The sequence below is a fragment of the Entelurus aequoreus genome, linkage group LG06 (assembly GCF_033978785.1).
Source record: "Entelurus aequoreus isolate RoL-2023_Sb linkage group LG06, RoL_Eaeq_v1.1, whole genome shotgun sequence".
In the NCBI taxonomy this organism is placed as follows: Eukaryota; Metazoa; Chordata; class Actinopteri; order Syngnathiformes; family Syngnathidae; genus Entelurus; species Entelurus aequoreus.
This window is the reverse complement of record NC_084736.1, coordinates 38,007,761-38,031,544: the sequence shown is the minus strand read 5'-3', so window position 1 is coordinate 38,031,544 and position 23,784 is coordinate 38,007,761. Positions and strand designations below refer to the sequence as shown.

Here is a 23,784-nt window from a genome sequence, read left to right as displayed (position 1 = left end):
AGCGGTACATATCCAGTAAAACAAGGACGTAGGGAGAGGTACAGAGCAGTTGCGTCTCCCCTCTCCCACACACAACACAGGAGTTGACGACTGCAGCATGAGAGGCTTACTGGCTCCGCCGCGAGCGGAGCATAACAACAAGAGTGTGTTGTTGCCAGTGCTGTAGCCGTAGCTAACAAGCCAGCTCGCTCGGTGACTGACTAACGACACCATGTCTATGGTTTGGGATTATTTTAAAGTGTGTCTGACGCATAAAAAACTTGCAAATTGCAATGACTGCAAAAAGTTGGTTATGCGAGGGGAACCAAGACGTCTTCCTTTAATACCAGCAATTTGATCTCCCACCTCTTCAATAATCATAAGGAGATACACGTTGCATACAAGCGGAAGATGGATGATAAGCAAACACTGAAAAAAAGTAGTACCATAGAGTTGTCGCTTAAAGACTCCGCCGAGAAAAAACTAAAATACAACAAAAACCACCCCAAGGCGAAAGCCCACGTTGTGGTCAGGGACAACGCACGCAGTATGTCAAAAGCTGCGGTGGAGTTTGGTGTGGCTAGTCTGCCCTGCATGGCGCACAGCTTGCAGCTTGCAATGAATGGAGGATGCCGAGATGAACAGTCACATCTTCTTTCGCTCCCGTTTGGGAATACAAACAACCACTCGGATGATCCCACACTTCCTCCTTTTTCTACTGTGGATCACGGACTTATATTTTAAACCTCCTCGGATACTTTACCCTCTTGAAAATGAGAGTCGGGAACGCGAAATAGACAATCATAGTGATTTTTATCTCATCGACTATACATTTGGTGAAGCACTTTAGCTTCGGAGCTAACGTGATAGACTCGTGCTTGACTGCAGATCGAAACAGAAGAAACATGCCCCTGACTGGAAGGATAGACTGAAGATCAACAATACTACTATTACTTCTACTCTCAGGAGACACGGAACTTAACCCTGGACCTGTAACCACACGGTTAATGTTGTCCCGCCTGGCGAAGCCTAGAAATGCTACTGCTAGCGACGCCATTGAAGCTAACTTAGCTGCGGGACCTCCTATCTGCTCATCGCAACTCAAGCTCACCTGTGCTCCAGCGATCGGCAGCTCGACAGAGGTCTTCGCACCGTTCATTGACACGGTCGGCGGCGGCGGTGGAGGACGACCCAGACATCAGTAAAGGCAGCGGCCCGGCGGCGAACGGCGCGGCGGCGAACGGCGCGGCGGCAAACGGCGCGGCGGAGAACGGCGCGGCGGCGAACGGCACGGCGGCGGTCAACAAGGTGACTGTCGACATCGACACCATACACAGGATTTAGGGGCTCCTTCATACTACCATGGTCTTTTTTTTCAACCGGACCAAAACCCGCGAAAATGAAATCCACCCCCAAATACCTTGAATCTTTGTGGGCGGAAATCAAATTTAAAAACGCTAAGCCGGTACTGATAGGGACTGTTTACAGACCCCCTAATCAGAGTGATTTCTATGGGGCTCTGGAGGAGTGCTTGGCTGGGGCAGACAATATGGAGAAAATTATAACTGGAGATCTGAACACAGATATTCAACGCAGAGATGCGTCTGTCTTCAGATCCTACAGCAAGATTTGTAATCTACACGGTCTTTCCCAACTAATAACACTACCTACAAGGGTGTGTGATTCCACCCAATCAACCATAGATCTCATTCTCACTTCAGACCGGCCTAAAATAAGAAATAGTGGGGTCATGATCTGTGGTCTTAGCGACCACTATCTAACCTTCTGCACCCGCAAAATAGCTAAACCCAAAGCCAATGGCCACATAACAGCCCAATCCAGACCCCTTAAAAAATACTCCAGTGATCATTTCAATTTAAAATTAGATGAGTGGGACTGGTCCCCTGTGCTCACGAGCAACCTGGTCGATGTTGCTTGGGATCGCTTCAAAACAGCGTTCTTAAAGATACTAAATGACGTGGCTCCCGTGAGAACAGTCAGGATCAAAGCTCGCTCTGAACCATGGATGAATCCGGACCTATTAGCTGCCATAAAAGACAGAGACAGAAAATACTCCGAATACCAAAAGTGTAAAACAGAAGTAGATAAACAACCCAATAATAACCTCAAATCACTCCTTTCAACTCTCAAAAAGCAATGCAATAAATTAAGAAATAAGACAACCAACTTGACTAAATCCTTAAAAAAAAAAAAAAAAAATTACATTAACGACAAAATAGAGGAAAACACAAATAAGCCACGTGAGCTCTGGAAAATCCTCAACAACCAGCTTCCCGGTTGCAGGCAAAAACTTAAAACCAGACTCACCAACATCAGCATTAAGGAGGGTGACTCCCTCATTACAGACAAAATGGAGGTAGCAAGCAGACTTAACACCTTTTTCATCAGCATAGCCGAAACTCTTGTCAACAAGCTGTCCCACCACTCTGGTCGCTTTGGTGTAGAACACATTAAAGCCTTCTACAGAAAGCTAGGAGTATCCAACAACGATTTCAAATTAGAAATGGTCTCAGCTGATGAGGTGCTTAAAAAATTTAGCGCGCTCCACCCAAACAAGGCCACCGGCCTTGACAATATCCCCTCCAGATTTCTCAGGGACTCTGCCTCCACCATTTCCCCAATCATTACGCACATAATAAACCTCTCAATTTCACAAGGCCAAATACCAAAAGATTTTAAGGTAGCAAGAGTAACTCCCCTCTTTAAAAAAGGAAGCAAATTGGAACCTGGCAACTACCGACCTGTTTCTATTCTCAGTTCCATTTCGAAAGTAATGGAAAAAATAGTTTATGAACAGGTCGATAGTTACCTTGCCACTAATAAAGTCATGTACAAATTCCAATCCGGCTTCAGAACTAACCACTAAACTGACACATGCCTTCTCTATCTGACCGACCACATCAAACATGAGGTGGACGCGGGCAAATACTGCGGCATGGTCATGCTGGACCTTCAGAAGGCCTTTGACACCGTTAACCACGCTATACTGTTGGATAAGCTCAGAGCAATCAGATTTGACAAAACCTCCTCGAGCTGGATGCAATCTTACTTGGAGGGCAGGAAACAGGTGGTAGAGGTGAACGGCATCAATGAATCAATCAATCAAACAATGTTTATTTATATAGCCCTAAATCACAAGTGTCTCAAAGGGCTGTACAAGCCACAACGACATCCTCGGTACAGAGCCCACATATGGGCAAGGAAAACTCACCCCAGTGGGACGTCAATGGGAATGACTATGAGAAACCTTGGAGAGGACCGCATATGTGGGTAACCCCCCCTCTAGGGGAGACCGAAAGCAATGGATGTCGAGTGGGTCTGACATAATATTGTGAAAGTCCAACACATCAGCGAAAGTCCAGTCCATGGTGGGGCCAGCAGGAACCATCCCGAGCGGAGACGGATCAGCAGCGTAGAGATGTCCCCATCCGATGAACAGGCTAGCGGTCCACCCCGGAGCAGAGTAGAAAAGAAAAGAAAAGAAACGGCAGATCAACTGGTCTAAAAAGGGAGTCTATTTAAAGGCTAGATTATACAAATGAGTTTTAAGATGAGACTTAAATGCTTCTACTGAGGTAGCCTCTCTAACTTTTACCGGGAGGGCATTCCATAGTATTGGAGCCCGAATAGAAAACGCTCTATAGCCCGCAGACTTTTTTTGGGCTCTGGGAATCACTAATAAGCCGGAGTTCTTTGAACGCAGATTTCTTGCCGGGACATATGGTACAATACAATCAGCAAGATAGTCAGGAGCTTGACTGTGTAGTATTTTATACGTAAGTAGTAAAACCTTAAAGTCGCATCTTAGGTGCACAGGAAGCCAGTGCAAGTGAGCCAGTATAGGCGTAATATGATCAAGTAAGCTGTGGAGTCCCCCAAAGCAGTATATTAGGGCCTTTACTGTTCCTAATATACATAAACGACTTGTCATCAGCATGCGACTGTGAATAGTTCTTGTTTGCGGATGACTCGGCCCTGCTGGTTTCAGACAAGGACAAGTCACAGGTGGAGAAAATCCTCAGTGCTGAACTCTGTAGACTTGCACCTGGCTTGCTGACAACAAGCTATCTATACACTTGGGTAAAACGAAATCCATCCTGTTTGGGTCCCACATCAACCTTAAGAAAGTCAATGACTTCACTATAAAAGTGGGTGACATTGTTATCACCAGGAAAGATGAGGTCACCTACCTGGGTTCCATTCTAGAGGCTAATCTTTCCTGTGATAAAATGGCAACCAAGGTAATCAAAAAGGTCAACCAACGAACGAGATTTCTCTACAGAATCTCCTCTCTGGTCAACAAAAGCACCATGAGGATTCTAGCGGGAACTCTCGTTCAACCCTTTTTCGATTACGCATGCACCTCCTGGTACCCTAGCACCTCAAAAAACCCTCAAATCTAAACTCCAAACATCCCAGAACAAGCTAGTCAGATTACTTCTAGACCTCCACTCCAGATCACACCTCACTCCTACCCACTTTTTCAAAGTGGGCTGGCTCAGGGTGGAGGACAGAGTAAAACAACTTGCACTGAGCCTAGTCTATAAAATCTGCTACACCTCCCTGATACCGAAGTACATGTCAAACTACTTCCTTAACGTAAATGACCGCCATAACCACAACACCAGGGGGAGCTCCACTAACCACATTAAACCCAGATTCCGAACTAACAAAGGTCTTAACTCATTCTCTTTCTATGCCACATCAATATGCAATGCGCTCCCAACAGGTGTAAAAGAAAGGGCATCTCTATCCTCCTTCAAAACCGCAATAAAAGTACACCTCCAGGCAACTTCAACCCTAAACTAATACCCTCCCCGGATTGTTAATAATCAAATGTAGATACTTTTTCTTATGCTTTCTGATCTCTCTCTCTCTCTCTATGTCCACTACTTGCTGTACATATCCTACCAAGTCAGACCTACACTGTTTCAATGTCCATTTCTCTGTTCTCCATTGTTGATGACTGAAGTGATGATAACAACCAAACCTACCCCCCGGATTGTAAATAATGTAAATAATTCAATGTATATACCCTGATGATTATCTTGTGTGATGACTGTATTATGATGATAGTATATATCTGATAGTATATATCTGTATCATGAATCAATTTTAGTGGACCCCGACTTAAACAAGTTGAAAAACTTATTCGGGTGTTACCATTTTGTGGTCAATTGTACGGAATATGTACTTCACTGTGCAACCGACAATAAAAGTCTGAATCAATCAATTAAAGGTGCCCTGTCTCAACGCAGCATTTCAGAATCTCTGGCTGACTGCTAGGCCACTTCAAGCACTCACCACTATCTTGCAGCACATTTGTGTTACTCATACAAATACTTTAGAGCAGGGCAGATTGAGCCCAGTTTATAATTTCCTTTTATACAGTATACCAGGCAGTCTTGCACTAAAGGAGGACTATGTTATTGTTTATGTTTACTTTATTACTCTAGTATACTCTGGACTGAAGCTGTGTGCCTTCATTGTTTTTGTAGCTGTTGTTTTGAAGCATGTTTAAAAAAATAAATAAAAAAATGCACTTTGTGAAAGTCAAAGTATAGTATTTCCCATAGTTGTAGTGAGTATCAGGATTATCTCAGAGAGAGCATGTCCCAAATTCCAAGCTGCTGTTTTGAGGCATGTTAAAAAAAATAATGCACTTTGTGACTTCAATAATAAATATGGCAGTGCCATGTTGGCACTCTTTTCCATAACTTGAGTTGAAGTTCTCTTATTTTGGAAAACCTTGTTACATTGTTTAATGCATCCAGCAGAGCATCACAACAAAATTAGGCATAATAATGCTTTAATTCCACGACGTATATATCGGTATCGGTTGATATCGGAATCCGTAATTAAGAGTTGGACAATATCGGAATAATGTATATCGGCAAAAAAGCCATTATCGGACATCTCTAATGTATATACATATATACATGTATATATAATATATATATACATATATATATATGTATACATATATATATATACACACACATATATATATGTATATATATATATATATATATATATATATATATATATATATATATATATATATATATATATATATATATATATATATATATATATATATATATATATATATATATATATATATATATATATATATATATATATATATATATATATATACATTGGGCCCTGTGATGAGGTGGCGACCAGGGTGTACCCCACCTTCCGCCCGAATGCAGCTGAGATAGGCTCCAGCACCCCCCGCGACCCCAAAAAAGGGACAATCGGTAAAAAAAATGAATGGATATATACATTGTGGAGTCTCACACAAGCACCGCCTGACAGGCAGGCACCTCACAGGGGAGGAGCCAGGGAATGGAGGCAGAGTGGAACACGGAAGACAACGCCCCAGCCTTGGCCGCATCATCGAGGGGCGGTACATTCCCCTGTACCTGCTCAATCAGCCTGAAGTGGCACCAGCTGCGCGGCCAGGTGGGGCCCAGCTACAAACCTTTCTTAACTCTGCCTCATTCAAGTCTGGCTCTCCTCTGTGTCAAGGCAGGTGCATCAGGCGGCAATTACCTATGACATGTAAAGAAGTGTGCTGTGTGCAGGATTGAGAGCCCCGGATGGGAGATATTTATGTTTGTTAATGGACACTTTAAGTTTGATACTTCCACACCCTGCCCTTCCTACAAAGACTTGCAATAAATGCCCTTTTCGGCTTTCTGCAAACCCAATCCTGTGTCTTGGTGAGAATCAGGTGCCACAACATGTATACATATTAGAGATGCGCGGATAGGCAATTATTTAATCCGCAACCGCATCACAAAAGTCGTCATCCACCCGAACTAACATTTTATCAAAACCACAACCGCCCGCCACCCACCCGTTGTTCTATATCTAATATAGACGATGCAAGGCATTAATGAGGTTACAAAGCTTTTGCCTGTTAAAGAAAGGAGACTGATCCAAAGCAGCAGAGACATTCAATGCGTGCCACACATTAATATCTCTTGGCCACGCATTAGAGGCTAAGAGATATTAATGCGTGATAATATTATTTATCATTATTATAATTTTATTGTCATTTCCATTAAGAAAGTGTTAACTATTTTTTTTTTTTTTCCCCTGGTCTTTAGTATTCCCTTTTTTAGTTTGTCGCGTACCATGTTTGCAGCCGGCGTTGCCATCTTTTTATTTTTTTCTTCTTCTGCTGTTGTGTTGTGGTGTGTTGTGTCACGCCAAATTTCTTCCCCCTACAAAAACCTTCCCCCCCCCCATTTACTTCCGTGGTCATGTTTCCTCTTACGTCATTGACAGCGATCGATAGCACTTGGGCTTTGACTGCCCGTCGCTGGAAGGATACTTCGTCTTTGACAGCTGCTGGAATCTGAAGAAATCGATTATTGGTTTTTTTTGTACAGGCGCGAAACAGGACAGTCGCGTGCGGGTTAAGGACCCCCGGCAACTTTGTGACTTTATTGGACGCAACCCCGGAAGTAAATGGGGGGGGCTTTTGTAGGGGGGAAGAAATTTGGCGTGACAGCTGCAGCAGTGCCTGATGAATAATTGCCTGTTTCAAAGAGTATGAGAGTAAGAGCTCGTATGTGGGTAACAACATTTAACTATGTATTTTTTTCTTTCCGAATTGGTTCAACCGCCACCCGCCCGATTCTATTTAAAATCAATTTTTTTCGTCATGCATCCGCCCGACCCGCAGATTATCCGTGGACTTCGCGGTTGTGTCCGCAAACCGCGCATCTCTAATACATATATATATATATATATATATATATATATATATATATATATATATATATATATATATATATATATATATATATATATATATATATATATGTATATATGTACATCAATCAATCAATCAATCAATGTTTATTTATATAGCCCTAAATCACAAGTGTCTCAAAGGGCTGTACAAGCCACAACGACATCCTCGGTACAGAGCCCACATACGGGCAAGGAAAACTCACCCCAGTGGGACGTCAATGTGAATGACTATGAGAAACCTTGGAGAGGACCGCATATGTGGGTAACCCCCCCCCCCCCCCTCTAGGGGAGACCGAAAGCATTGGATGTCGAGTGGGTCTGACATAATATTGTGAAAGTCCAACACATCAGCGAAAGTCCAGTCCATAGTGGGGCCAGCAGGAACCATCCCGAGCGGAGACGGGTCAGCAGCGTAGAGATGTCCCCATTCGATGCACAGGCTAGCGGTCCACCCCGGGTTGGGAGCAGAGTAGAAAAGAAAAGAAAAGAAACGGCAGATCAACTGGTCTAAAAAGGGACTCTATTTAAAGGCTAGAGTATATAAATGAGTTTTAAGATGAGACTTAAATGCTTCTACTGAGGTAGCATCTCTAACTTTTACCGGGAGGGCATTCCATAGTACTGGAGCCCGAATAGAAAACGCTCTATAGCCCGCAGACTTTTTTTTGGCTCTGGGAATCACTAATAAGCCGGAGTTCTTTGAACGCAGATTTCTTGCCGGGACATATGGTACAATACAATCGGCAAGATAGGCAGGAGCTTGACCGTGTAGTATTTTATACGTAAGTAGTAAAACCTTAAAGTCGCATCTTAGGTGCACAGGAAGCCAGTGCAAGTGAGCCAGTATAGGCGTAATATGATCAAACTTTCTTGTTTTTGTCAAAAGTCTAGCAGCCGCATTTTGTATCAACTGTAATCTTTTAATGCTAGACATAGGGAGGCTCGAAAATAAAACGTTACAGTAATCGAGACGAGATGTAACGAACGCATGAATAATGATCTCAGCATCGCTTGTGGACAAAATGGAACGAATTTTAGCGATATTACGGAGATGATAGAAGGCCGTTTTAGTAACACTCTTAATGTGTGACTCAAACGAGAGAGTTGGGTCGAAGATAATACCCAGATTCTTTACCGAGTCGCCTTGTTTAATTGTTTGGTTGTCAAATGTTAAGGTGGTATTATTAAATAGATGTCGGTGTTGAGCAGGACCGATAATCAGCATTTCCGTTTTCTTAGCGTTGAGTTGCAAAAAGTTAGCGGACATCCATGTACAAATATACATATATATATATATACATATATATACACAAATATATACACAAATATATATAATATACATATACAGTATATATACATATATATATATATATACACATACATACATATATATATCTATATATACATATACATATATATACATACATACATATATCTATATTTTAAGTTCACACATATATATAATATACATATACAGTATATATACATATATATATATACATACATATGTATATATATATATATATATATATATATATATATATATATATATATATATATATATATATATATATATATATATATATATATATGTATATATGTATATATATACATAAATATATACATATATGTGCTGTACGACAAAGCCCAGGGTCGAGAGAGACGGCTGATGGTGCAGGGAGAAGGCAGGTGCTGAAGGCAGTAGCAGACACCATTGGCACTGGAATCCAGCAGAGCAAACACTAGCTCCCAGTCAGGCATAACATCTCCTTCGTCAAGGCAGGGGACAAACCACAGGCAGGACGTAAGGCCCCAACCGGACTGCTAGCCACAGCCCGTGACTGGCAGCTTCAGGTGGATCTCGGCAGACAGCTGAAGTTTCCAGAGCGCATAGCAAGGACATCACTGAGGCCAGACCTTGTCTTAACTTCTGACTCAACGAAGCATGTTGTGCTGCTGGATCTTACAGTCCCCTGGGAAGACCGGATGGAGGAGGCCTATGAGTGAAAGAAGGCCAAATACCTTGAGCTGGTCGAGGCATGCAGCGGCTGGAGGGCCCGCTGCATGCAAAGGGGCTTTCTAGGGCAATCTGTGCATCGAGCCTTCAAACTTCTTGGAATCAGAGGGTTGCCGGAGAGAAGAGCAACCAGAAATATCAGCGAGGCTGCTGAGAAAGCCTCAAGGTGGTTGTGGATCAAGAGGGGAAACGGATGGAGTAGTACGCTGCTTTGTACACAAGCCGGAGCCTGATCAGCCCAGCCGAGGGTGTATATATATATATATATATATATATATATATATATATATATAAATATATATATATATATATATATATATATATACACACACACACATATATGTGTGTATATATATACACAAATATATATATATATATATATATATATATATATATATATATATATATATATATATATAAATAAATAAATAAATATGTATACATATATAGATAGATAGCTATACCGGCCCCCAGACACATTTTTTTCTCTAAATGTGGCCCCCTAGTCAAAATAATTGCCTAGGCCTGCTGTACAGTGACTACTCTAAAGTATATCCAAGTTTCATTTATATTGTGTTATACCTTGCATTGTAATAAAACTAAAATTACATCTTGTGTTCTTGTGTTGCACCTGTTTGGTTGCTGCTAAAGTTAGCAAGTGTTGTGGTCCGAGGAGCAGCAGTGCTGGTCTTTGCGCTGCAGTTCTGCCCATGTGTGGACGTCCTGAAGCCCGACGAGGACAAAGACTGCGGCTTCTCCATGAAGACACCTGAATCCATAAAACACCCTTTTTATTAGAACTTTGCTGTTTTGTGTTGTTTTGAGTTTTCACCTGGGTTATGTCACCTGAGCACATGGCGCAGGAGATGCCTTGACCGCTCAGGTTGCTCCTCAGAGCCAGAAGAGTCTGGAGGTTAGTGTCCGGGCGAAACAGTAAAGGTGCGTGAGAAGCTGGCCTCAGCAGGCAGCAACAGCCAGCAGACAGCAGCAGGACCAGGAGGAAGACACCTGGGGGGGAGAGGCCTGCTGTGATTGGTCCACATCCACACATTTACTTCCTCTCAGTCAATTCCACTTCCTAGCAAGAAGATTTGCTAACAGTACACCTCAACCTTAATAAATACTAAATAAATCCAAAATACAAATTATATAACAATATATATAAATATATATATATATATATATATATATATATATATATATATATATATATATATATATATATATATATATATATATATATATATATATATATATATATATATATATATATATATATATATATATATATATATATATGTATATATATATATATATATATATATATATATATATATATATGTATATATATATATGTATATATATATATATATATATATATGTTTGTATTTATATATATATGTATATATGTATGTGTATATATATATATATATATATATATATATATATATATATATATATATGTATGTGTATATATATTTATATATATATATATATATATATATATATATATGTATGTGTATATATATTTATATATATACATATATATAATGTGTGTGTGTGTGTGTATATATACATATATATGTGTATATACATACATGCGTGTGTATCTTCAAAATGTGTATATATATATATATATATATATATATATATATATATATATATATATATATATATATATATATATATGTATATGTATATACTGAACAAAAATAGACACAACATTTTAGTTTTTGCCCCCATTTTTCATGAGGTGAACATAAAGATGTAAAACTTTGACTATATACACAAAATACCTATTTCTTTCAAATATTGTTGACAAACCTGTTAGTGAGCATTTCTTCTTTGCCAAGATAATCCATCCCATCTCACAGGTGTGGCAAACAAGATGCTGATTAAACAGCATGATTATTGCACAGGTGTGCTTTAGGCTGCCCACAATAAAATGCCACTCTGAAATGTGTAGTTTTACCACACAGCAAAATGCCACAGATGTCACAAGTTTTGAGGGAGTGTGCAGTTGGGATGCTGACTGCAGGAATGTCCACCAGAGCTGTTGCCTGGGAATTGAATGTTAATTTCTCTACCATAAGCCATCTCTAAAGGCGTTTTAGAGAGTTTGGCAGTACATCCCACCGGCCTCACAACCACAGACCACATGTAACCACACCAGCCTAGGAGCTCCACATCCAGCAGGTGCAACTCCATGATCATCTGAGACCAGCCACCCGGACAGCTGCTGCAACAATTGGTTTGCATAACCAAATAATTTATGTACAAACTCTGAGAAATTAATTGTTTTTGATAATATAATCTTTTTAAAAAAAAATAGACTTCTATCTGCTGTCTAGCTGCTATATCTTGTTTTATTACACATTATGTCTGAGTCTTTTAAATAAATAAAATAAAATTGTAATTACAGTTGCAAGTTCAAGGCAGTTCAATCTTTGCAAAACATAGGTTTTTGTTGTGCCCTAAAAAGTGTTACTACTGTAAGTACTTATTACACACCAGCTGTTTGTGCATTTAGTTGTAGTTTTCATTAACAAATCTGGAGGTGTCTTGTAAAGTCGCTAATGTTGATCAGTAGCATGTCAAGAGGAGAGCCAATGAACATTAGAATCAAGCTAGCGCATTTTTGGAAAAGTGGAGCCTTACCTAAATTACGTTAGAGAGTTTTTTGACTCAATTGCTTTGTTGGCGTTGAAAACTCGACATAGTTTGGCTGAGTCCGCTCTCAGTGCTGCTGGAGTGGAAGTGCGAAGAGCCGGTACTCAAACTTGGCATTTTTGGATTTTACGTGAATCAGTGTCCTGTGGGACCGGCGGGATAAGGTGACTGCCAAAAAAGTCGGATTTGGTACACATTCCTAGTGTATTTTTTAATTATGTAACATTTGTTGTTTTGCACAGCACAAAAAAATATATTTTTTGAACAATTTATTTCTCCTGGAATCGTTTTAGTGAGGAAAAGTAAGTTTGATTAAAATAGCATCAGAAATAATGTGAAGATAGTGTGGAGGAAAAAAAATTGTAATGGGTGGGGCTCCAAATAAAATTCAGCTTTGGGCCCCAATTAGTCCTGCTCCTTACCTAGAATAGTTCTCCTCCTCTCCACAACTGGCTGGCTTACAAAATGCTTGAGGGCCCACTGAAGCTTGGTGCTGACCACCCCCAGGTGCGGATGTCCTGCAGGGCTGAGGGGCGTCTCCAGCGACAGGGACAGAACATCCATGTCTCCCTCCAGGGGGCCTGGCTCCAAACACAGATTACAGGGCTTTGTGGGTAGGGACGGGTACTGCTCACATTTGAACCCATACGGTACCAATTCGCTTGGAATGGATACCGCTACTCAACTGTACAAATGTTCAGGTCTTTTGTGTGTTAATAAATGTCAATTGTTTGGTAATAACATTAAGTGAACTTTAAAAATGAGCTGTTTATGATAACTGCGCTGTCAAGTTCCATCCATCCATTTTCTACTGCTTGTCCCTTTCGGAGTCGCGGGGAGTGCTGGAGCCTATCTCAGCTGCATTCGGGCGGAAGGCGGGGTACACCCTGGACAAGTCGGTGCTGTCAAGTTGTTTATTTTATTTTCTTATACCGTTTGAGTCTTATATGCAATGCAGTTGCGATTCCAAGACATTAGATGGCAGTAGTCTATAGGCTTTTCTATGGTATTTTGTCTAACTGGGAAATATCATTTTCCATGAAACTGAATGTGTTGTTGCACCCTACAAAGTGTTTATACTGTAATTATTATACTTATTACACATCAACTTTTTGATTGTAACATTCATCTTAGTTGTAGTTTTATTACTGAATTTGTAAAATCTCTAATGCTAATAGTAGCCTGTCTAGCTGAATGTGTTATGTTGCGCCCTACAAAGTGTTTATACTGTATTATACTTATTACACACCAACTTTTTGATTGTAACATTCATCTTATGTTTAGTTTTATTACTGAATTTGTAAAATCGCTAATGCTAATAGCAGTCTGTCAAGCAGAATGTGTTATGTTGCGCCCTACTAAGTGTTTATACTGTAAGTTATATACTTATTACACACCAACGTTTTGATAGTAACATTCACCTTGGCTGTAGTTTTCATTACTAAATTTGTAAAATCGCTAATGCTAATAGTAGCCTGTCAAGCTGAATGTGTTATGTTGTGCCCTATAAAGTTTTTGTACTGTAAGTATTGTACTAATTACACACCAACTTTTTGATTGTAACATTCATCTTAGTTGTAGTTTTCATTACTAACTTTGGAAAATCGCTAATGCTAATAGTAGCCTGACAAGCTGAATGTGTTATGTTGTACCCTACAAAGTGTTTATACTGTATTATACTTATTACACATCAACTTTTTGATTGTAACATCCATCTTAGTTGTAGTTTTCATTACTAAATTTGTAAAATCTCTAATGCTAATAGTAGCCTGTCAAGCTGAATGTGTTATGTTGCACCCTACAAAGTGTTTATACTGTAATTATTATACTTATTACACGTCAACTTTTTGATTGCAACATTCATCTTAGTTGTAGTTTTCATTTCTAAATTTGTAAAATCGCTAATGCTAATAGTAGCCTGTCAAGCTGAATGTGTTATGTTGCGCCCTACAAAGTGTTTATACTGTAAGTTATATGCTTATTACACACCAACTTTTTGATTGTAACATTCACCTTTGTTGTAGTTTTCATTACTGAATTTGTAAAATTGCTAATGCTAATAGGAACCTGTCAAGCTGAATGTGTTATGTTGCGCCCTACAAAGTGTTTATACTGTAAGTTTTATGCTTATTACACACCAACTTTTTGATTGTAACATTCACCTTGGTTGTAATTTTCATTACTGAATTTGTAAAATTGCTAATGCTAATATGAGCTTGTCAAGCTGAATGTGTTATGTTGCGCCTTACAAAAAGTTTATACTGTAAATATTATACTTATTACACGCCAACTTTTTAATTGCAACATTCATCTTAGTTGTAGTTTTCATTACTAAATTTGTAAAATCGCTAATGCTAATAGAAGCCTGTCAATCTGAATGTGTTAGGTTGCTCCCTACAAAGTGTTTATAATATAAGTATTATACTTAGTACACACCAACTTTTTGTTTGTAACATTCATCTTAGTTGTAGTTTTCAGTACTGAATTTGTAAGATCGCTAATTCTAATAGTAGCCTGTCAAGCTGAATGTGTTATGTTGCACCCTACAAAGTGTTTACACTGTAAGTATTATACTTACTACACGTCAACTTTTTGATTGCAACATTCTTCTGAGTTGTAGTTTTCATTACTAAATTTGTAAAATCGCAAATGCTAATAGTAGCCTGTCAAGCTGAATGTGTTATGTTGCGTCCTAAAAAGTGTTTATAATATAAGTATTATACTTATTACACACCAGCTTTTTGATTAAAACATTCATCTTAGTTGTAGTTTTCATTACTAAATTTGGTTTAATCACTAATGCTAATAGTAGCCTGTCAAGCTGAATGTGTAATGTTGTGCTCTACATAGTGTTTATACTGTAATTATTATACTTATTACACACCAACTTTTTATTCGTAACATTCATCTTAGTTGTAGTTTTATTATTGAATTTGTAAAATCGCTAATGCTATTAGTAGCCTGTCAAGTGGAATGTGTTATGTTGCGCCCTACAAAGTGTTTATACTGTAAGTATTATACTTATTACGCACCAACTTTTTGATTGTAACATTCATCTTAGTTTTAGTTTTCATTGCTGAATTTGTAAAATTGTTAATGCTAATAGTAGCCTGTCAAGCTGAATGTGTTATGTTGCACCCTACAAAGTGTTTACACTGTAAGTATTATACTTACTACGCGTCAACTTTTTGATTGCAACATTCTTCTCAGTTGTAGTTTTCATTACTAAATTTGTAAAATCGCTAATGCTAATAGTAGCCTGTCAAGCTGAATGTGTTATGTTGCTCCCTACAAAGTGTTTATAATATAAGTATTATACTTATTACACACCAACTTTTTGATTGTAACATTCATCTTAGTTTTAGTTTTCATTGCTGAATTTGTAAAATCGCTAATGCTAATAGTAGCTTGTCAAGCTGAATGTGTTATGTTGCGCCCTGCAAAGTGTTTATACTGTAAGTATTACACTTATTACGCACCAACTTTTTGATTGTAACATTCATCTTAGTTTTAGTTTTCATTGCTGAATTTGTAAAATTGTTAATGCTAATAGTAGCCTGTCAAGCTGAATGTGTTATGTTGCACCCTACAAAGTGTTTACACTGTATGTATTATACTTACTACGCGTCAACTTTTTGATTGCAACATTCTTCTCAGTTGTAGTTTTCATTACTAAATTTGTAAAATCGCTAATGCTAATAGTAGCCTGTCAAGCTGAATGTGTTATGTTGCTCCCTACAAAGTGTTTATAATATAAGTATTATACTTATTACACACCAACTTTTTGATTGTAACATTCATCTTAGTTTTAGTTTTCATTGCTGAATTTGTAAAATCGCTAATGCTAATAGTAGCTTGTCAAGCTGAATGTGTTATGTTGCTCCCTACAAAGTGTTTATAATATAAGTATTATACTTATTACACACCAACTTTTTGATTGTAACATTCATCTTAGTTTTAGTTTTCATTGCTGAATTTGTAAAATCGCTAATGCTAATAGTAGCTTGTCAAGCTGAATGTGTTATGTTGCTCCCTACAAAGTGTTTATACTGTAAGTATTACACTTATTACGCACCAACTTTTTGATTGTAACATTCATCTTAGTTTTAGTTTTCATTGCTGAATTTGTAAAATTGTTAATGCTAATAGTAGCCTGTAAATGGAAAACGCAATGTAAATTAGCATCAAGCTAGCACATTTTGGAAGAGTGCAGCCATACTTTACGTTCAATCATTTTTTCCCAACCATACTTGCTTTGTTGGTGTTGGAAATTGCAAACATTACTCAGAGGGAGTTTGTTACGTGCAACAAAGGTTTTGAAATTTGGCACCGTTTGACTTTACGTGAATGGAAACCCGGTAGGACTGATGGAATTCGGTCGGTGCCTATTAAAGTAGCAAATTCAGTATTTGTTTTACAAAAGCCAAAAGCAGTGAAGTTGTCACGTTGTGTAAATGGTAAATAAAAAGAGAATACAATGATTTGCAAATCATTTTCAACTTATATTCAATTGAATAGACTGCAAAGACAAGATATTTCATGTTCACACTGAGAAACTTTGTTATTTTTTGCAAATAATCATGAACTTAGAATTTAATGGCAGCAACACATTGCAAAAAAGTTGTCAGAGGGGAATTTTACCACTGTGTTACATGGCCTTTCCTTTTAACAACACTCAGAGACACATTTTTGAAGTGGAATTATTTCCCATTCTTGCTTGATGTACAGCTTAAGTTGTTCAACAGTCTCCCTTCTGCTATTTTAGCCTTCATATTGCACCACACATTTTCAATGGGAGACAGGTCTGGACTACAGGCAGGCCAGTCTAGTACCCACACTCTTTTATAAAGCCACGCTGTTGTAACACGTGGCTTGGCTTTGTCTTGCTGAAATAAGCAGGGGCGTCCATAAAAAAGACGTTGCTTGGATGGCAACATATGTTGCTCCAAAACCTGTATGTACCTTTCAGCATTATTGGTGCCTTCACAGATGTGTAAGTTACTCATGCCTTGGGCACTAATACACCCCCATACCATTAGAGATGCTGGCTTTTACACTTTGCACCTAGAACAGTCCGGATGGTTCTTTTCCTCTTTGGTCCGAAGGACACGACGTCCACACTTTCCAAAAACAATTAGAAATGTGGACTCGTCAGACCACAGAACACTTTTCCATTTTGCATCAGTCCATCTTAGATGAGCTCGGGCCCAGCGAAGCGTTTCCGGGTGTTGTTGATAAATGGCTTTGGCTTTGCATAGGAGAGTTTTAACTTGCAATTCAAGATGTAGCGACCAACTGTAGTTACTGACAGTGTTTTTCTGAAGTGTTCCTGAGCCCATGTTGTGATATCCTTTACACACCGATGTCTCTTTTTGATGCAGTACCAACTGAGGGATCCAAGTTCACGGGCATTGCCGCTTACGTGCAGTGATTTCTCCAGATTCTCTGAACCTTTTGATGATATTACGGAGTGTAGATGGTGAAATCCCTAAATTCCTTGCAATAGCTGGTGGAAAAATGTTGTTCTTAAACAACTTGCTCACGCATTTGTTGACAAAGTGGTGACCCTCGCCCCATCCTTGTTTGTGAATGACTGAGCATTTCATGGAAGCTGCTTTTATACCCAATCATGGCACCCACCTGTTCCCAATTAGCCTGTTCACCTGCGGGATGTTCCAAATAAGTCTTTGATGAGCATTCCTCAACGTTCTCCGTCTTTTTTGCCACTTATGCCAGCTTTTTTTAATCATGTTGCAGGCATCAAATTCCAAATGAGCTAATATTTGCAAAAAATAAAGTTTCTCAGTGTGAACATGAAATATCTTGTCTTTGCAGTCTATTCAATTGAATATAAGTTGAAAAGGATTTGCAAATCATTGTATTCTCTTTTTATTTACCATTTACACAACAAGACAACTTCACTGCTTTTGGCTTTGGTACAAGCCAATTTCAGATAAAAATCTCACCAGGCTCCATCTCCACCGACAGCAGCGCCACGTCGTCATCCTCATCCGACAGAGGGCCATGGCTCGCCGACTTCCATCTTGTGAGGGAAGGTGAGGGGTTACATCAGTGTTGCGCAAACACAGTTTCCCCCCCCAAGGGGCGGGGCCTCACCGGTGCAAGCAGGCGTGCTCGCGAGGCTCCACCCACCGAGTCCAGATGCACAGGGCGGCCGGCATCAGCGCACAAACCCAAAGCCAGCAGCAGCTGACGATGAGCGCCATGAAGAGGCCGAAGTCATGCACTGCCGGGATCTGCACAAAGAAGCTCACGACCTTCAGTCTGCTGAGAGAGCGTTCAGGAGATGATTACCTTGGAGAAGGCGCTGGCGGCGTAGGCGGCCGCCGTGGTGAAGGAGGTGAGGAAAGTGGCTCGGCCGGCCGTCTTGATGGTGTACACCATACGCTGCTGAGGGTGGTGAAGGTGTGCGGCCTGTCTGAAGGTGCTGATGAACACGAACACATCATCCACCCCTGAAGATCACAAAAGGTGTGGTTTCAGCTGGCGATGGTCCACGAGGCGCTCCGGTATCGTGTCCCCATACCGATGCCAATGATGACAAAGGCGGCCACGCCGTTGAGAATGCCCAGGTACCTCACGCCAAACACCACGTGGTACAAGAAGAGCGCCATCAGGCAACTCAGCCCGATGCTGGCCAGGCCGAAGAAGGTGAGGAACGCTGCACAGAGGAGCAGAAAACTCTTTGAAGAAAATGTTTTTTTAACTAGTGACAATGTTGAAGGCAATCTGCTCCAGCAAAGACATTGTTTATAGCAGAAAACCATAGTAGCGTATTTTTCAGACTATAAGGCACACTTAAAATCCTTTTATTTTCTCAAAACTCGACAGTGCACCTTATAGCCCGGTTCGCATAATGTACGGAATAATTCTGGTTGTGCTTATCAACCTCGAAGCAATTTTATTTGGTACATGGTGTATTGATAAGTGTGACCAGTAGATGGCAGTCACACATAAGAGATACCTGTAGACTGCAATATAACACCGGTAAACACCAAAACTTTAAATGTTCCACTGAAAATATAGAACATTACACACGGCACTCAAAAATCTATCAAAATGTTTTAGTACGACTTTGAAGCCGCACCGCTTGATGGATTGTCGGCGCATTACGGCTACCATAGTCAGAGATACAAGTATTACTATGGTGTGTGTATAAGGACCGCAAAATGGCACCCATTAGTTAAAAAGTTAAAGTACCAATGATTGTCACACACACACTAGGTGTGGCAAAATTATTCTCTGCATTTGACCCATCACCCTTGATCCCCCCCTGGGAGGTGAGGGGAGCAGTGAGCAGCAGCGGTGGCCGCGTACGGGAATCATTTTTGGTGATTTAACCCCCCAATTCCAACCCTTGATCCAAGCCTTGATGCTGAGTGCCTACGATGACACAAAACGCGTTTGAGTTTGTGATGCACTTTTTTTTGGAATTTTGCTCCACGTTCACGATCTTTATGAAAGACATGACGACGGATGGAATAAAAAAAAAAAGGCATTTTAACTTGTAAATAAACGTGATGGGAGGTCCTTTATTCCGCCCATAAAACCCAATAAATAACCATCCAAAAACCTCCCAAAACATTCAATTTACATTTCATGACTTGAATATTAACAAGTATTAGTTATATTGTTATTATAAGCGCTAACGCAGACAAACTATTTATAGCGGCAACGTGATCACGAGCTTGTGTGCCAATGTTAACATGATAGACTGACGAGCTGCTTCCTCGTTTCCTTGCTCGTCAAACTTTATAGTAGATCATAAATCATGCATGTCACCTGGATAGTAGAAGGATGAGAACGTATTCTGACAAGTTGGTACACTTTGACTGCCAATTTAGACCCGGAAATGGCAAGAACGACACAAAAAGACGCTTGGTTGCACCCCATTTTCTTAGCAAGGGTTAGGAGTCATTCTTCATTAAATGTGAATATATATGAACATCCTAGCAGTCTGCATCCTAATGACAGCAGACCTTGTACAGTAAGTGATGTTTTATTATGTTTGTTGGCTCTCATGAAGTCTGCAGTGAGTAATAAACAGTGATAATTTGAAAAAAAAAAAAATAGCAAACATCGTGATGCGTTTATGAAATTAATGTGCAGCCTATGCTAAAAATTAGCAAAATATGTAAATATTAAATGTTACTATAAATGTCACTACATTACATGTATACTTACAGCATGTATATAAACCTTAATGGAGGTGTTTGGATGTTGTTTAAGGGCTTTGTAGGCTCCATTGTAAGTGGACTTTTGATCGCATTTATTTAAATCCGTCGTCATGTCTTTCATAATGATTGTGAATGATAGGGAAAATAAAATAAAAAATTGCAGTTCCCCTTTAAGATAAAGTCAACAAGTTTTGAGCAAATAAGTGATGTACAATAACTAAAACAATTAAAACATTTTTTATGAAATTCCGACAATAAAATTGCATTTGTGTACAGAATATTGGGGTATTATGTAAATTTTTATTATGCAAGCAGGTACTTTACTGTGTTTAATCACAATTAAAAAGTGTGATTAATCTGGTTAAAAATTGTTTATTTGACAGCACTCGTAAAAATGTAAGAAAAAATACTGTGAGAAAAGCAGAAATTATATATAATTTATATATTATTTATACATTTTATATCAATTAATGCATTTTATGCTTACTTATATATATACATATACACTTATACATACATATATGTATAAGTATATATATGTATATATATATATATATATATATATATATATATATATATATATATATATATATATATATATATATAAGCGCCCCCCGCGACCCCGAAGGGAATAAGCAGTAGAAAATGGATGGATGGATGGATATACATACATACACACACACACACACACATATATATATATATATATATATATATATATATATATATATATATATATATATATATATATATATATATATATATATATATATATATATATATATATATATATATATATATATATATATATATATATATATATATATATATATATATATATATATATATATATATATATATATTTATATATATATATATATATATATATATATATATATATATATATTTATATATATAAAAAAAAAAAAAAACAAGTTTTGTTTTTAAATATTTATGTCTATTTTTGAGCCTTTTTTTTTTTACAAAATAAAATAATGCATATATTCCCATGTTTTGACTTTTCAGTATGCGGCCCAAAGTAGAAACAGTTTGGACACCTCTGCACATTCATACGTTGGTGGTGGTAAGCTGCAATTTTAGGTGACAGCTGCTCTGGGGTAAAGGGACGGAAACAAGGAAGTCATTTTCCTGCTCCAAAAAGCTATGGCCATGGCAAAGGAGTAGGGATGATGTCATGTAGACGTTACCAGAGAAGGATGTCAGGATGTAGACCAGCACCGTGATGCAAGCTCCACTGATGACAGCCAGCATCATGTCATTCCTGAAGGTGTGTCGCACTTCATGGTCAAAGAGCTCCGTCCCGCCGTACAGAACCTTCACCTGGCTGAGAGCGACAATGTGAGGAAGGACTTGGCGCTATAAACAGCAGGACTTCTGACCTAGTGGACTGCTTGGCCAGGATGTCTGCGTACTGGACCACAAAGTTCTTAAAGTGGCTCCTTTGCTCGTCCACGCGATCCTGCAGGGAGTTGTAGGACGGCAGAGGGGCGCCGAAGTGGATTTCACTTCGCAGGAGAGGCGAGGAGAGGTGCTCGGGGGAGAGGCTCTCATCCACGTACCAGTAGAACTGAGGGTGGGTGATGGCCAAGCTCAGGGAACCTACAAAAAAAGGAGAATGCTGACAAACAAGAGGGTGTTTTATTCAAGAGGAGACTGAGGGCAGCCGAGCAGAGACCATGCTACGGTTGTGAAGGGCGGTGTGAAGGATCAAGGATGACGCCAGTGGGCATCGCTGAACATAGGCATCTGTATCATATGTCCATACTTTATAAACAGTATGATGGACCACTGTTTAGCAGAACTGACTCTGTGTTTGCCCCCCAGCAATGTATAGCCCTATACAGCAAAAAAAAACATGTTATTTAGTATTACAGTAGACACTACACCACAACTCCACTATTATTATTACCAACTTTAGTATGTTTTTGTCATTTCTAGCTGTGTACCATGACAACAAATAGTGCCTGCAACAACATGTTATTTAGTATTACAGTAGATACTACACCACAACTCAACTGTTATTACCAACTTAAGTACGTTTTTGACATTTCTAGCTATGTACCATGACAAGAAATAGTGCCTGCAAAACAGTGTATAACTCTATACAGTCTGGAAAAACATGTTATTTAGTATTACAGTAGATACTACACAACTCAACTATTATTATTACCAACTTTAGTACGTTTTTGTCATTTCTAGCTGTGTACCATGACAACAAATAGTGCCTGCAAAACAATGTCCAGTCCTATACAGTCTGGACAAACATGTTATTTAGTATTACAGTAGACACTACACCACAACTCAACTATTATAATTACCAACTTTAGTATGTTTTGTCATTTCTAACTGTGTACCATGACAACGAATAGTGCCTGCAAAACAATGTATAACCCTATACAGTCTGGAGAAACATGTTATTTAGTATTACAGTAGATACTACACCACAACTCCACTATTATTATTACCAACTTTAGTATGTTTTTGTTATTTCTAGCTGTGTACCATGACAACAAATAGTGCCTGCAAAAACATGTTATTTATTATTACAGTAGATACTACACCACAACTCCCCTATTATTATTACCAACTTAAGTACATTTTTGTCATTTCTTGCTATGTACCATGACAACAAATAGTGCCTGCAAAACAATGTATAACCATATACAGTCTGGAAAAAACATGTTATTTAGTATTACAGTAGATACTACACAACTCCACTATTATTATTACCAACTTTAGTACGTTTTTGTCATTTCTAGCTGTGTACCATGACAACAAATAGTGCCTGCAAAACAATGTATAACCCTATACAGTCTGGACAAACATGTTATTTACTATTACAGTAGATACTACACCACAACTCCACTATTATTATTACCAACTTTAGTATGTTTTTGTTATTTCTAGCTGTGTACCATGACAACAAATAGTGCCTGCAAAAACATGTTATTTATTATTACAGTAGATACTACACCACAACTCCCCTATTATTATTACCAACTTAAGTACATTTTTGTCATTTCTTGCTATGTACCATGACAACAAATAGTGCCTGCAAAACAATGTATAACCATATACAGTCTGGAAAAAACATGTTATTTAGTA

The 23,784-nt window shown here is 38.8% G+C and overlaps 1 protein-coding gene across 3 annotated transcripts in view; it reads right to left on the bottom strand.

The window, feature by feature from the left end:
• Positions 1-23,784, bottom strand: part of disp3 (dispatched RND transporter family member 3) — a 98,256-nt gene that overhangs the window by 72,626 nt on the left and 1,846 nt on the right. For 2 of the 3 annotated variants that reach the window (XM_062050697.1, XM_062050699.1), the window contains exons 2-10: positions 22,059-22,278; positions 21,867-22,003; positions 19,008-19,142; positions 18,776-18,936; positions 18,578-18,717; positions 18,427-18,503; positions 12,883-13,041; positions 10,637-10,798; positions 10,422-10,559 (exon numbers count right to left, since the gene is read on the bottom strand). In XM_062050697.1, coding sequence (XP_061906681.1) covers positions 10,422-10,559; positions 10,637-10,798; positions 12,883-13,041; positions 18,427-18,503; positions 18,578-18,717; positions 18,776-18,936; positions 19,008-19,142; positions 21,867-22,003; positions 22,059-22,278 — 1,329 coding nt within the window. Of the gene's footprint in view, positions 1-10,421; positions 10,560-10,622; positions 10,799-12,882; positions 13,042-18,426; positions 18,504-18,577; positions 18,718-18,775; positions 18,937-19,007; positions 19,143-21,866; positions 22,004-22,058; positions 22,279-23,784 lie in introns of all 3 variants that reach the window. The other variant, XM_062050698.1, reaches the window with a different exon arrangement.